The sequence below is a fragment of the Pleurodeles waltl genome, chromosome 12 (assembly GCF_031143425.1).
Source record: "Pleurodeles waltl isolate 20211129_DDA chromosome 12, aPleWal1.hap1.20221129, whole genome shotgun sequence".
NCBI classification, from domain to species: domain Eukaryota; kingdom Metazoa; phylum Chordata; class Amphibia; order Caudata; family Salamandridae; genus Pleurodeles; species Pleurodeles waltl.
This window is the reverse complement of record NC_090451.1, coordinates 349,310,735-349,327,430: the sequence shown is the minus strand read 5'-3', so window position 1 is coordinate 349,327,430 and position 16,696 is coordinate 349,310,735. Positions and strand designations below refer to the sequence as shown.

The following is a 16,696-nucleotide window of genomic DNA, read 5'->3' as shown; positions in this document are numbered from 1 at the left end:
TCCCCTCCTTTACATCCAGCAGGGTACCAAGGAAAGTTGCTGCTTTTATACGACTGCAAGCCCAGAGAGCACATGCTCCTCTTTGGACATGTGCAATAGGTTTGGTAACCTAGCTGACGGTGTCAAAATATGTTTCTATATATATGGATGTCACAAATGTATGTGTATCCCCATGTCAGCCCCCTGTTGTCAGCTGAAGAAGAGAACTGAAGAGAAGTGAATACAATCATGAGCCATTGTTTGGTTGGAGGACTATGTATGAGAGATGCACATTATGTGCTGGATATCTCTAACACCATGGAATCTAATCCATTGAGAATTTTATGGACTCTTTGTTACTCATAGCCCAAACTGTACCTGGATATAGAAGTACATGATGAAAATTGTTTCCTTCCGCAACTTTAAGTATTACATCAGCTCTCACTGGCTAGCTGACCTGACCCAGTTGCCACTGTTTATGAACTCAGGTTGACCCTTTTCTGACCTAAAGGAGAAGGAAGCTCATTGTTCTAAATGCTGAGAACCTGGTTTGCATATGCTCAACAGTTACAGGCCCATCAGGTGCATCCACAAGGACCACTGACAAGGGATGTGTGGCCTGAAAAATCAAAATCTCCAGCATCAAGAGTAGTGTATTCCCTGCTTCCCTATGCCTCCCCGAAAGAGAGGAATGTAATCCTGTTGTGTCCTGCCACCCGCATAAGGAGCAAGAAGGAAGAGTTCAAGTGGCATTTGGGCAAATCCTTTTTCACTGAGCATTGCCTGAGGAACTATTTCTTCACATGAGAGTGTCCTCCATTCAGGCGTCATCACCGCAGAGATCAAACATCCTCACTGTGTGTTGCTGTGAAGGGCTTTTTCCCTTTGCAATCATGGCTATGTATTTTCTTTATGTAGGGACCAGTTTACTCTATGTGCTGAGGCCTCTCTGCACACTGCTGTCTCTAATAACCATTCAGGGGACTTTTCTGCACCAGATGGCGTCCAGTAGTTGCACAAGAAACCATGGCCCTCATTCTGACCCTGGCGGTCTTTGACCGCCAGGGCGGAGGACCGCGGGAGCACCGCCGACAGGCCGGCGGTGCTCCAATGGGGATTCCGACCGCGGCGGTAAAGCCGCGGTCGGACCGGCACCACTGGCGGGCTCCCGCCAGTGTACCGCCGCCCCATTGAATCCTCCACGGCGGCGCAGCTTGCTGCACCGCCGCGGGGATTCCGAACCCCCCTACCGCCATCCAGATCCCGGCGGTTCGACCGCTGGGATCCGGATGGCGGTAGGGGGGGTCGCGGGGCCCCTGGGGGCCCCTGCAGTGCCCATGCCACTGGCATGGGCATTGCAGGGGCCCCCGTAAGAGGGCCCCTACATGTATTTCACTGTCTGCTGTGCAGACAGTGAAATACGCGACGGGTGCAACTGCACCCGTCGCACAGCTTCCACTCCGCCGGCTCGATTCCGAGCCGGCTTCATCGTGGAAGCCTCTTTCCCGCTGGGCTGGCGGGCGGTCTGAAGGCGACCGCCCGCCAGCCCAGCGGGAAAGTCAGAATTACCGCCGCGGTCTTGCGACCGCGGAACGGTAATCTGACGGCGGGACTTTGGCTCGTGGCCTCCGCCGCCCGCCAAGGTCAGAATGAGGGCCCATACTTCCAAAATAAAACAGTGTGAGTTGCTTTCCAATTAAACATGTTTGTGAATAGTATAATTCTGTGTTAGAAGACACTGAACGTAATAGGAGACCCCGCTTGAAACTTTTCATTAAAACATGTAGGCGGTCATTCTGACCCTGGCGGTCTTTGACCGCCAGGGCGGAGGACCGCGGGAGCACCTCCGACAGGCCGGCGGTGCTCCAATGGGGATTCCGACCGCGGCGGTAAAGCCGCGGTCGGACCGGCACCACTGCCGGGCTCCCGCCAGTGTACCGCCGCCCCATTGAATCCTCCACGGCGGCGCAGCTTGCTGCACCGCCGCGGGGATTCCGACCCCCTCTACCGCCATCCAGATTCCGGCGGTCCGACCGCCGGGATCCGGATGGCGGTAGGGGGGGTCGCGGGGCCCCTGGGGGCCCCTGCAGTGCCCATGCCACTGGCATGGGCATTGCAGGGGCCCCCGTAAGAGGGCCCCTACATGTATTTCACTGTCTGCTGCGCAGACAGTGAAATACGCGACGGGTGCAACTGCACCTGTCGCACAGCTTCCACTCCGCCGGCTCGATTCCGAGCCGGCTTCATCGTGGAAGCCTCTTTCCCGCTGGGCTGGCGGGCGGTCTGAAGGCGACCGCCCGCCAGCCCAGCGGGAAAGTCAGAATTACCGCCGCGGTCTTTCGACCGCGGAACGGTAATCTGACGGCGGGACTTTGGCGGGCGGCCTCCGCCGCCCGCCAAGGTCAGAATGAGGGCCGTAATCTTTTATTGGGAGTAATGTTGCAATTTAATCAATGTCCTTGTGTCATTCATATCTTTGTAGACATGGCTAAAAATAAAGTTGTTTATTCATTTGTGATAACCACAGTCCCAAACAGTGTGATTAACTATAAAAACATGTCTATGCCCTTAAGCAACAAATTGCTTTTAAATTATTGACTGCCTTCTCTTTAGCCTAGCTTTTGCATTCAGTAATCTCACCATTAAATGCGTTTCATATTGTAAGAACTAAGAAGAAATTTAATGGTAGAAATAAAATAATTATAATGCACTATTTGAACAAAGCAAAGGTCATAGTTGTGTGGGTTAGTAGTACCTTTAAAGATCTGCATCAGTCCCACAGCGATGATGAGCGCGAGGGCCAAAAGCTTTCCAGCCGTGAATATATCTTGAATGCGAGTAGCCCATCGAACGCTGGAACTGTTCACCCAGGTCAGAAGCACTGCATGGAACAGAAGCATGTTCAGTGGAGCAGGCTGGGGTGTGTGCAATTTACGACAGAAAAAATTGCCACATACTTGTGGATGGTGCAACAAACATGGTGGCTTTAAACCACAGAACAATTCACATTGCAAGTTTTGTAAAGGTCTGCTTCATCATCACTCACAGCACACTGCCAACTAATCAGTGAAAAAAATAACAATTAGCGCACGCTCAATAATAAAACATAAACATAGTTGCTAAAGCAGAGGAAGGTCTATTTTATTTATTAACTGGCGTAATATGCCACTTGTCTTTAAATTGTATGTGTTCCATGTGTCCTGATATTCCATGAGTTCAACCTTGCTGTGTCACAACTGCAGCCATCTTCCACCCAGAGAGGGATCATATCCCACAGCACATCACTGACTGAACAGTTGCAATATCACATGTCTAGGCACAGGGCCAGATGTCTAGGAACGGCTCTGAATGCTCAGACAAAGCGCTGGAGCACAGCCTTCAAGAAGTACCAAACACAGCACCAGTGCCAAGCCCGAGCCCCAACGCCTAGTGCTCTGGTGCAACTCCCAGTGCACTAATACTGCTTCAAATACAGACACCATTATTGGAAGTCACAACCAAACACGAAGTAGGTACAGCATAGGCTGCAGTGGAGTAAGTAAAGTGGACAAAATGACAAAATAAATATAAAATGAATAAGAATTATTTTCTTTGGAAGTCGTCTCATTGGTAGATTTGTAACTCAGCGAACAAACAAGGGGGAGGAACCCAAACCGAGTGGGGATCAGGAAAAATATGTTGTGGAGAGCAGGAATAAGTGTGCCTTTGGTTGTTTCAAGAACTTGATGAGGGTTACCTGAGTTCTGAAATGTTTTATTCCACACAGTGAAGCAGCCCCTGAAAAAAGTTCTGATTTGGTCTAAAGTCTTTTTGAATCTGAGGGCTTCAGTTCTCAGGTCCTTTTCACTAAGGAGATTTCCTTGGCCCCAAATATGAGAAGAAGAGGTATGAGTCGGATTCTTAGCCCTTATTGCATTGGAGGACAGGCAGCACAGATGTAACTGTAGCCTCAGTTTTAGTGGTAACCAGTGTAGTTCCCATAATATGAGGAGATGCTGCTGAACTTTCTTGAATACTTTGCTAGCCTAGTTGCTGAGTTCTGTACTGCCTTTAGTGGGGCAGGAAGCGATTGGGAGATACCAGGAAAAACAACATTTCCAAAGTCTAACCTACATATCACTAAGACATGAACTGCAGTTTTCATTTGATCCTTTGGGAATGATGTATCAACTTTTTTGACACAAGAGAGACAGAAAATGGTGGTCTTGGCCACATTGTTAATGTGAGGAGTAAGATGAGTGAGGAATCTAAAGTCCAAAGATGTTATGGTCGGTTTGGAAGTTAGGAAGGAACCTATATATTTTCACAGAATCCAAACGACTGGTACCTAGCTTGCTCCTTGGGGGGCATGGGAATCGGGGGCAGTAACCATTCAGCTTTATTTGAAATCATTAGGAGAAAGTTTGTTGATATCCAGCTTCCGATTGAACTGAGGCATTAATGGGCAGGTATCTGAGATGGTGTAGGTTTTAAGGTAAAGTTGTGTGTTGTCTGAATATTGATGGATGGAAACACCTGCCTAGCTAAGGATCATACTAAGTAGCTTAAGGTATGAGGTAAAAAGGGTAGGTGTGAGGACAGATGCTTGAGGAACCCCAAAAAACACTGCATTTGCTTAAACTTATTCACCTACAATTAAAATTGGTCAGTGCAAACGTACGTTACATATGAATGTTATGTTCAATCAATCAATCAATCAATCAGTCTATTTGTAGAGCGCACTACCACCCAAGAGGGTCTCAAGGCGCTGAGGGGAGGGGAAGGGGGTGCTGCTACTGCTCAAATAGCCAGGTTTTGAGCCGCTTCCTGAAAGTCAGCAGGTCTTTGGTCTGTCACAGGGGCAAGGGAAGGGTGTTACAGGTCTTGGCAGCGAGGTGGGAGAAGGATCTGCCTCCGGTGTTTGCTCTTCGGATGCGGGGGACTGTGGCAAGGGTGAGGTCGGCTGAGCGGAGTTGGCGGGACGGGGTGTAGAAGGTGAGTCGTCTGTTGAGGTAGGCTGGACCGGTGTTGTGGAGCACCTTGTATGGGTGGGTGAGGAGCTTGAAGGTTATCCTTTTGTTGACAGGGAGCCAGTGTAGGTCTCTCAGGTGGGGAGTGATGTGGCTGTGGCGGTGGGCATCGAGGATCAGGCGTGCGGTGGCGTTTTGTATGCGTTGCAGTCGTTTGAGGAGTTTGGCTGGGGCTCCTGCGTAGAGGGCGTTTCCATAGTCAAGTTTGCTGCTGACGAGGGCTTGGGTGACTGTTCTTCTTGTATCTGTGGCGATCCATCTGTAGATCTTGCCGAGCTTGCGGAGGGTGTTGAAGCAGAATGAGGAGTTGGCGCTGACTTGCTTGGTCATGGGGAGAGTTGAGTCGAGGATGACGCCCAGGTTGCGTGCTTGGTTGGTGGGTGTTCGGACTGCTCCCAGAGCGGTCGTCCACCAGGAGTCGTCCCAGGTTGAGGGGTTGGCGCCGAGGATGAGGACCTCGGTCTTGTCTGAGTTGAACTTCAGTTTGCTGTTTCTCATCCATTTGGCGACGGCCTTCATTCCTTCGTGGAGGTTGGATTTGGCAGTGAGGAGCTCCTTGGTGAGGGAGAGAATCAGTTGGGTGTCGTCGGCGTAGGCGATGATGTTGAGGTTGTGTGGCCGGGTGACCTGGGCGAGCGGGGCCATGTATACGTTGAATAGTGTAGGGCTGAGGGATGATCCTTGGGGAACGTCGCCGATGATCTTTGAGGCTTTGGAGCGGAAAGGGGGGAGGCGGACCCTCTGGGATCCCTACGTTGTGGAGGCGTGTGCGTAGGATGTAGTGGCAGACGGTTTCGAAGGTGGCCGAGAGGTCCAGGAGGATGAGTGCTGTGGTTTCGCAGTTGTAGAGCAAGGCCCTAATGTCGTCGGTGGCGGCGATGAGGGTGGTTTCGGTACTGTTGTTGCTGCAGAACCCTAATTGGGATGGGTCCAGGATGTTACTTTGGTAAAATGTTCTAAAAAATCCAAAGTTTACAAAAACCATTGCGATTTGTGCAAGCTACAGTGCTAAAGGCAGTGCTTAATTTGTGCTTGTTGTTTCCGGTGCTGAGCACCAGCACTTATTTTTGAGGGCCGGCACTTATTCTTCAGCCTCAAGCGTTTACTGTGAGCAAAAGACACATATGGGAAAGATGGAGGAAGGAAAAAATGAAAAAGCGTCACAAAGGAAAAAAGTAGAAAGCTGCTTGAGTGAGCTGAAGGGGCAGGGAGTGGCTTTAAATGGATTGAGGAGCCCAAGATTGCTTCAGGATTACCTGCCTCAGTATTCTGTGTTCGCTCATTTAATTGCAACAGCCGCACGTTTAAGAGGAGGGCTTTGAGCACCGGCACGTATTTATTTACAAATTAAGCACTGGCTAAAGGAGCATTCTGTTCTTTTACCCAAGCTGACAAATGTTATAGAATCGTGCAACCTTGTAAAATCATAAAAAATAAAAACTGAAATGTGCTATTAAAAAATGCAGCGGGTGACCTTGCTTGGAATCTGAAAAGGAGAGAATCAAATACTACTCAATATGAAACGTGTATCTTCAGTTCACGATAACTCAAGCGCATGACCTTTATAACAATATTTGTACTGAGCCTCTCTGTGTGTTGGAATAGAGTCCTGGGAGAGTCCTCTGATGTCGCAAAGAAAAACCTTACATTTAAGGATTCACCAAAAAAACCTCAAAGTGAGACTTGAAAAGTTGCGCCTAAATTTGGGTAAATTCTGGAAACCTCAAATAATTCCTGGCAGTCATAGGACACTTTTACAACCATAGCTTTCAAAACTCAATCATAAGCAGTTACTCATGCGCAAATGTGTATTCCGTGAAAAATATGTTGTAAAAATGCTTGCCAAAAATGCATTTGCACTTTCTCAGTCCGAAGTAATCTGCAACCATTTACAGGGTGACAATAGGCTGAAAACATGTTTGTGAATGCCCACAAAGTAACAGTTTTGAGGTGGCGGGGGCCATCTGTCTATCTTTTTCGGTGGCTGAGAGGGACTCATTGCCCACTCGGAGCTCTCGTGGGACAGAGAAAGTGCAGGGCTGGCACGTATGAAAGACCCTGAGAGAGGAGGCCTCCAGGAGAAGGTAGCGCCAGAGTGCTTGTTCCCTCTCTTTGCACTGGAGAGAACCCATAGGGTGCCGGTCTACCCACCACCTCCTGAAGGGGTTGCCTAGGCCTGTAGTAGCTGGCCTTTTGAACTTCAGGGTCAGAGACCATATTCTTAAATGGGCCAAGGCCCTAGGGGAGCTGCAGGTTGATAACAACTAAGTATATATATAAACGTTATTTCGGTCAATAGACCATAAATGTACATCATATAGTGAAATACGAAGAATAAATAAGTCAATAAAACATATAAAAAGAACACATACACCATTCATAAAGCAATACTCACTAGTTATACCATAAAAAACAGCCCACATAGCAATCCCTCCTCCTGTATGTACTATTGTACGTACCCCTTTACAATATAAAACCTCTAATTGAACCTAAAGGAGTGATACACAAAATCCATTATGTTTTTTCAATAGATCCAATTGGTAAGAGGTTATGCATATGCCTCAATCGAACTACTTTTCAATCTAAAACCCAAATAAAATCCTGGTGTTTCCGCAAAACATAATATCATATAAATTCTATTTGTATGTGTTTTAACACCTACCAACATTACCCAACATTTTAAATGTTCGGAGACAATTAGAGGTTCCAGATACGGAGCCCTTTTCTTCTGAGCCCAATTTAGAAATCTTGCTACTGCGAACACCATTGAATCCTTTAAATCACTTTTAAAGAATCTTAGAGCCTCCCAGTCGTGTCTTACACCCTCCAGTTTGCAGACTGCAGTTATCAACTTCTCACGTGGTCGTGCATAACTGGGGCAGAATAACAGGAAATGTTTGTTTCTCTTTGCCAGCAGGCAGAAGGGACAGGGCTCTAGGGAGCAGCCTGTTTTGACCCATTTAGATGTAAATGCTCTCAGAGGTAGTGTACCACATCTAAACTGGACATACAAGCGTTTTGCTAAAGGCGGGTAAATCCTGTCCATGTAAGATTCAAAGTTGGGTGAGCATTTAAAACTCAAAAACTGCTCTGTTACGCTCCCATCACTATAATCAGCCCAAATCCGAAATAAAACATTTTCCCAATAAGCTGTTTTTCATTTATGTTTAACACCCTTTGCACCATTAACGGCTACATCAGGCGAGTTCCAAATGTCTTCCATTTTCAGCAACTCGTGTTGTTTTTTTAATGTTTTTTAACCAAGGGGTACGAACTTGTTTATCGCAAGAAATTAAATCTGTTAGTGAGTCCCTGTATGGAATTAGTTCTGGAGTTGACCAAATCCTCACCAAGTATAAAAGGGGCTTAAGGGCAACCACTGACTGGATAGAGGTTAATGCTAACTCCAGTCTTGGCAGAACTAAGGGTATCCCTATTGGAAGAATTAGACAGACTTCTAATAAATGGATTCTCCACAGGTACGAGGGTAGTTGCATCCATGTACCCCCATATCTCTGCGCCATATGTAGAGGCTGCTACTGCTGTGGCTCTATAGATTGCATGGGTCGGGGAGACCGCACCGCCTCTTGGGGCCTTATGTTTCCTTCCAACAAAGAGTGCTTTTTGTTTGGGGGCTATTATATTCTTTTCCATTCGATGGACCCAGGTCATATTATCGAAAATCTTATTCCTAAATGGTAAGATTGTTTAACCTGTTCTATCGGGAACCCCTCAATTGTCATTTTAGTTCTAAAAGACATCTATGGGGTTTTTACAATGTATTTTATTTCCAAACCCCTCACTTTTAAAAAATCAGCAAAAGAGTCCAGTTCCGCCTGAATGCCCATAAGTGTTCTTGAATTAAGCAGAGTATTCTCTGCAAACATTCCGATTGGGACTGCTAACAGGTGCATCATGCTCCACACTTAGATAACCATTTAACTGCCTGTTAGAAATGGGGTTTTTGGTTGGCAGTCAGGTTACCCTCTGTCCAAGCAAGAACCCTCACTCTAGTCAGGGTAAGTCACACACAATCCAAATTATCCTGTGCCCACCCTCTGGTAGCTTGGCACGAGCAGTCAGGCTTAACTTAGAAGGCAATGTGTAAAGCATTTGTGCAATAAATCATACAATAACATAATATAGCACCACAAAAATACACCACAAAGTGTTTAGAAAAATATATAATATTTATCTGGGTATTTGCAGGTCAAAACGATCAAAGATGCAATATGAATTTGTAAAAATATCACAAAAAAGTGATATGAAGTGTCTTAAGTCTTTAAAAAGCAAACAAAGTCTCTTTCAAGCACAAAGTACCTGGTTTGGAGTGAAAAATCTCAGCAGAGGGCCACAGAAGAGGAGAGGCGTGGAAAAATGGTGTGTGCATCGGTTACGCCCCTTCACACACTGACTTGCGTCGTTATTTTTCACGCGGGGAGACTTGCGTCATTCTGTGGGAGGAAAAAGAAAAGGGTGTGTGCGTCGGTTGCGCCCCTTCACACACGGACTTGCGTCATTATTTTTCACACGGGGAAGACGTGCATCGTTTTCCAGCACGCGGTCCGGTCTCCTTCTATGGATCGCAGGATTACCAGATGTCCCAGGGTCTGTGCGTGGATTCTTCGGCTTGTTTTCCGGCTGCGCTTCGTTCCGCAAGGCTGTGCGTGGAATTTTCTTTCTCACGGGAGGCGTCGCATTGATTTCCCCTCTGGAAGTCTGGCGGCGTTGTCCATGCGAGGCCGTGCGTCAAAGTTCCAGCCGCCCCATAGGCGTCGCATCGAGCAGTGTCGGTGTGCGGCGATTTTCTCACCACAGAGCAAGTTGTGCGTCGAAATTTTCAGCGCACGAAGAGTTCAAATGAAAAAGAGAAGTCTTTTTGGTCCTGAGACTTCAGGGAACAGGAGGCAAGCTCTATCCAAGCCCTTGGAGAGCACTTTTACAGCCAGACAAGAGTTCAGCAAGGCAGCAGGCCAACAGCAAGGCAGCAGTCCTTTGTAGAAAGCAGACAGGTGAGTCCTTTGAGCAACCAGGCAGTTCTTCTTGGCAGGATGTAGTTTCTGGTTCAGGTTTCTTCTCCAGCAAGTGTCTGATGAGGTAGGGCAGAGGCCCTGTTTTATACTAAATTGTGCCTTTGAAGTGGGGGTGACTTCAAAGAGTGGCTAAGAAATGCACCAGGTCCCCTTTCAGTTCAATCCTGTCTGCCAGGGTCCCAGTAGGGGGTGTGGCAGTCCTTTGTGTGAGGGCAGGCCCTCCACCCGCCCAGCCCAGGAAGACCCATTCAAAATGCAGATGTGTGCAAGTGAGGCTGAGTACCCTGTGTTTGGGTTGTGTCTGAGTGAATGCACAAGGAGCTGTCAACTAAACCTAGCCAGACGTGGATTGTAAGGCACATAAAGATTTAAGTGCAAAGAAATGCTCACTTTCTAAAAGTGACATTTCTAGAATAGTAACATTAAATCCGACTTCACCAGTCAGCAGGATTTTGTATTGCCATTCTGGCCATACTAAATATGACCTTTCTGCTCCTTTCAGATCAGCAGCTGCCACTTCAACAATGTATGAGGGCAGCCCCAATGTTAGCCTATGAACGGAGCAGGCCTCACAGTAGTGTAAAAACGAATTTACGAGTTTTACACTACCAGGAACTTTAAAATACACAGGTACATGTCCTGCCTTTTACCCACGCAACACTCTGCTCTAGGGGTTACCTAGGGCACACATTAGGGGTGACTTATATGTAGAAAAAGGGGAGTTTTAGGTTTGGCAAGTACTTTTAAATGCCAAGTCGAAGTGGCAGTGAAACTGCACACACAGGCCTTGCAATGGCAGGCATGAGACGAGGTTAAGGGGCTACTGAAGTGGGTGGCACAACCAGTGCTGCAGGCCCACTAGTAGCATTTAATCTACAGGCCCTAGGCACATATAGTGCACTCTACTAGGGTCTTACAAGTAAATTAAATAGCCAATCATGGATAAACCAATCAAGAGTACAATTTACACAGGGAGCATATGCACTTTAGCACTGGTTAGCAGTGGTAAAATGCCCAGAGTTCAAAAGCCAACAACAACAGGTCAGAAAAAATAGGAGGAAGGAGGCAAAAAGTATGGGGATGACCCTGTCAAAAAGCCAGTCCAACACTGCCCCATTAATATAGAGACTGAAAAGTGTCCGGGCTAGTACACATCCCTGCTTTACCCCCTTTTGATGGGAATTCTATTAGTTAGACCACCACCCCTGTTCCACCTCACCTTTGCATTGGAATTAGAATGAAGGATTCTAAGGATCCAAAGGAGGTTACCTGGTATCCCATAGGCGTCCAGTACCTTCCATAAATTGTCTCTCGGTACTAGGTCAAAAGCCGACCTTAGATCTACAAATGCGATGTACAAGTTACCCCTCTTCAAAGTGACATACTTCCAGTGCATCACCATGAAATGAAAGACCTTGTCTATGGTACTGGCTTTTTTTCAAAGCCTGTCTGTGTATCTTCTAAGATGTTATTTTCAGGGGCCCATGTATGTAGTCTTGCCAGGACCTGCCTACAAAAGATGTCTAGCAGGCTTATGGGTCTGTAAATAGAAGGTGAATCTCTGCTTCCCTTTTAAAACATTGGAACTCTAATAGCACCAAGCCAAGTAGGCAGAATTTTGCTTCCCCTCATAATGGCATTACTCAGCAAATTGAAATACGGAACCCACATTTCAGGGTGTGACAAAAAAAAGGTCCCCTGGAATGCCATCCAGCTCGGAAGCCTTGTTTTCTTCATTAATGTTAGGACATCCGCTGATTCAGTCGGAGTGGAAGATAGAAACTCCCCCACAGCATTGACCTCCTCCCTTCTCTATGACTTGGATTTACTTGCTCTTTTGGGAAAACTTTCCCATTATTCTCACCTGGTTCCTCCTCTTGGCCCCACACACTATAGAGGATCCTAAAATGAGGGACACACTTCTCTGGCAATACAACTGCCTTTAAGTGATTGTCAATTACCCTTGTGCCTGCAGGAACTAATTTCCAGAAGGTCCTTGGTTTCTCATTCTCGAGTTCATGAGTAAGCTCAGCCCACTGATCCATCTCCTAACACCTTTTGTTTTAGTCAAGACCATCTTATAGTTTTTTTCCTGGCCGAGGTTGTTTCCGTCTTACCACCCTTCTTCATAGCTTCCAGAAGATGAGTTTTTGCCATTCAACACTCTTTACTATACCAGCTGATCCACTAATTGGCAGTGCAGTGTAACAATTTCTGTCTCTAGCATGTTTGAGATATCTAGTGAAGATAGGTCTGCCACAAATAACTCATATATTTGTTTTTGTACAGCCATGTCAGAGGATACTACCGCCCATTTGATATTTCTCTTATTATTGACTATCTCAACTGGGTTTTGAAAAATAAAAGATTCCAGATTTAAGTTCATAAAAGAAAGAATTGTAAATTTTGCACACACTACTTGATGATCGCTGTCTGGTCTTGGAACAGCAACCATATCAACCAGTGAGGCCCATAATTCGTGATCCACTAATATGTAATCAATATGACTTGTACTTTGGCCTCCTATGAAAGTTGGGCGGGGGGTATTAGTGTTACCATTAACAATTCCTAAACCATGTTCGACAATTAAATCACCCAACTGTGCTGCCACTACATAATGTTTTGCAGTGAGTTTCTCTGGGATTCTTGATCTAACTAATACATCAAGAGATTGCAGTATTTGAACTAAATTCATATGTTTCCCCCTAAGACTTGTGTTACAATCTCCTGCAATAAGTTTTAAAACATTGCTGCGTAGATGATCTAACATATCTGTAAGGCAGCCCATTATAGGAGCTACTTTCACTCTATGGAAGAGGCCCATCAGCCAGATCAACAGGCCACCTCAGGCTCTTCCCGATGAAGATGGAACCGCATTAGAACAGAATGTAATAAAGCCACTTTTAAATATCGGTGCTACCGCCCGATCTCCAGTAAAAGAACAATATGATGTCGGTCAATAAACTCCCTTCACTCAGGGTCTAGAAGCTTAGCTCTAAAACTCACCAAGTTCCATGATAATATTCTAAGAACCTTTTGTCCTGCCTCCCCCTTTCTTTGCTCAACCTAATTGAGGCACAAGACTGATCTTCCAGTTCAAGCCCATTTGCCTATCACCTGTGTGATTGCCTGGTACCCCCCCCCCCTTTTTTGTTTAGCATCTAGATCCTGTGCTAGTCCATATGAGGTAACAGGTATTCCCTGTATCACTGTACTAATAACTGTCATGCCCCCCAGACACTCCTTTAGTCAGTCGATCTCAGAGAAGTTGGAACACTCAGCTGGATTAGAAAAGCATTGTGGGGGAACAAGAGGTTGAGAAATCACTACATCCACGGGCCTTGTATGAATATTGAGGCATTGAGCTTAAGTCTAACTTGTGACTGTACACTGGGTCTAAACCTCAGTTCGATTTAAATTAAATTGTTCGTCATATTGTGGTTCTGGAGATCCAGCCCTATTTAATTAAATTGTGGGTTGTTATCAATACACCGTACAGCAAGCACAATGTCATTCCTAATTGTGGATCTACATCCTCTTGTGTGTCATAACCAATGGATCACCTTGTTAATACAGGAGCCACGGGGTTCTTTCCCACCTTTTGATTTTTTGGGAACATTTGTCATATAAATGTCACAGGAGTTACTAGATGCCTCTTTAGATTTTATATTATTCAAAGTCCAACTCTGGTTCTAAGATTTATATGTAGGTGCTATATATTTAGCTGGTGTCCAATCCTGCTTAGGTATGTACATACCTTCAGTCAATAGCCTTCTAGAGTGGTCATTAGTTAGGGCCAGTTCCAGACCTTTCCCCCACTCTCTTTCTAATACTTTGGGGAGTGTCTCCTAAACAGTGTAATACTGGGGGGGTGCTCTCTATATCAGCTAGAGCGTTACTGACACACAACCATACCAACAGTTTATCCAGTTTCTCATTTAACACTTTGGCCAGTTTGCCCATACACTCACGCAAGCTAGTAATCTCCCCCTTAACTAAAGTGGTTGTGCTGCTATTCCCCCATCACCCACTTGTGTGATCCCTTTAGGACACTCGACTATCCTCACTATACACTATACACTGGACCGACCACAGATGTGTCCACTTCACCTTCCGACGCGAGACTCGCCACCTCCGCACACAACCCATCCCACGTCGACAGTGGAACAAAATCCCCGAGGAACAGCTTCTCTCCACTCTCAACAACAACCAACCCACCTTCTCCTCCGACCCCAACGACGCAGCCCTCAGCCTCACGAATTGGATCACCAACTGCGCAGACAACCTCGCTCCCCTCAGACGCCTCCCAAGACAGACCAACACCAAAAAACCTCTCTGGTTCACCGACACCCTCAAGGAATCAAAGAAAACCTGCTGCACCCTCGAGAAAGCCTGGCGCAAGGACCACACCGCAGACAACATGACTGCCCTCAAGAACGCTACCCGCGAACACCACCAACTGATCCCCGCCGCCAAAATAATTTCCTTCACAGAAAGACTGGACAAAAACAGCCACAACAGCAGAGAACTCTGCAACATTGTCAAAGAGCTCTCCAACCCTAACGTCAACGCCATCACGTCCTCACAAGACCTCTGCAACTCCCTCGCCACCTTCTTCCATCGTAAGATCACCAACCTACACGACAGCTTCGGACACCAGACCCAGCCAACCACCACAGAACCTACAACCCCAGCCATCACCCTCAACGCCTGGACTCACATCAACACGGAAGAGACCAAAGCCACCATGAACTCCATCCACTCCGGTGTCCCCTCGGACCCCTGCCCACACTTCATCTTCAACAAAGCCGACGACATCATCGCCCCGCACCTCCAGACCATCATCAACAGCTCGTTTTCATCTCCTACCTTCCCCGAGAGCTGGAAACACGCTGAAGTCAACGCCCTACTGAAAAAACCTATGGCGGACCCAAGCGACCTGAAGAACTTCCGCCCCATCTCGCTCCTCCCTTTCCCCGCCAAAGTCATAGAGAAGACCGTCAACAAGCAACTTACCAACTTCCTTGAAGACAACAGCCTACTCGACCCCTCTCAGTCCGGATTCCGAGCCAATCACAGCACAGAAACCGCCCTCATCTCAGTCACAGATGACATCAGAACCCTGATGGACAACGGAGAAACAGTCGCCCTCATCTTCCTCGACCTCTCGGCTGCCTTCGACACCGTCTGCCACCAAACCCTAATATCCCGCCTCCGCTCCACCGGGATCCAAGGACAGGCCCTTGACTGGATCACCTCCTTCCTCTCCAACCGCACCCAAAGAGTCTACCTCCCACCTTTTCGCTCAGACCCCACCGAGATCATCTGCGGCGTCCCACAAGGCTCCTTGCTCAGCCCGACACTCTTCAATTTCTACATGAGCCCCCTCGCTGACATCGTACGCAAACACAGCATCATCATCACCTCCTACGCCGACGACACTCAACTGATACTTTCCCTCACCAAGGACGCCACCAGCGCCAAGACCAACCTGCAAGATGGAATGAAAGACGTCGCAGATTGGATGAAACTCAGCCGTCTGAAACTGAACTCAGACAAAACAGAAGTCCTCATCTTCGGAAACACACCGACCACCTGGGACGACTCCTGGTGGCCCACGGCCCTTGGCACCGCACCGACCCCCTCAGACCACGCATGCAACCTCGGTTTCATCTTGGACCCACTTCTCACCATGACCAAACAAGTCAACGCCGTATCATCCTCCTGCTTCCTCACCCTCCGCATGCTCCGAAAGATCTTCTGTTGGATCCCCGCCGACACCAGAAAGACCGTGACCCACGCCCTCGTCACGAGCCGCCTGGACTACGGCAACACACTATATGCAGGAACCACCGCTAAACTCCAGAAACGTCTGCAACGAATTCAAAACGCCTCCGCCCGCCTCATCCTCAACATACCCCGCAACAGCCACATCTCCGCCCACCTGAGACACCTGCACTGGCTTCCCATCAACAAAAGGATCACCTTCCGACTCCTCACCCACGCACACAAAGCCCTCCACAACAAGGGACCCGAACTCCTCAACCACCGCCTCAGCTTCTACACTCCCACCTGTCCTCTTCGCTCCGCCAACCTCGCTCTCGCCGCCGTCCCTCGCATCCGCCGCACCATGGCGGGTGGGAGGTCCTTCTCCTACCTGGCGGCCAAGACATGGAACTCCCTCCCCACCATCCTCAGGACCACCCAGGACCACTCCGCTTTCTGGAGACTACTCAAGACCTGGCTCTTCAAGCAGCAGTAACTCCTTCCCCCTAGCGCCTTGAGACCCACACGGGTGAGTAGCGCACTTTATAAATATTTATGATTATGATTATGATTATGACTATTGGTTGGTCAGGCACCAAGTTGTTACCTGTAGTTTAATTCAGTTCAATGCTTTCTAAGGTTTATATAGCGATTCAAGCATTCAATACTGTGAGAATTATGTCTTTATGCGTTTGTTCCATAAAGGAGCCTTTTGGAGGGACAAGAGGAGCACAGGCTAAAGAGTTCTCCAAAGGAGGCATGATAGTACTCTCATCCTTTGCGCTAACCCCATTAATAGGAATTAAGTTTGATTCATTCAAATATGAACGAATACCCTTCTGCAAAGGCCTTCCCCTTCTTCTTCCTGATTCCTTTGAGGCGACTAGTCCCTTCACTTCCTCTATGAGA

General features: G+C 47.4%; 1 protein-coding gene across 1 annotated transcript in view; it reads right to left on the bottom strand.

Annotated features, from left to right (window-relative positions):
- SLC7A10 (solute carrier family 7 member 10) overlaps nucleotides 1–16,696 on the bottom strand; it is a 524,687-nt gene that overhangs the window by 179,748 nt on the left and 328,243 nt on the right. Inside the window, exon 4 of the mRNA XM_069216530.1 lies at nucleotides 2,735–2,860. Coding sequence (XP_069072631.1) covers nucleotides 2,735–2,860 — 126 coding nt within the window. The remainder of the gene's footprint in view (nucleotides 1–2,734; nucleotides 2,861–16,696) is intronic.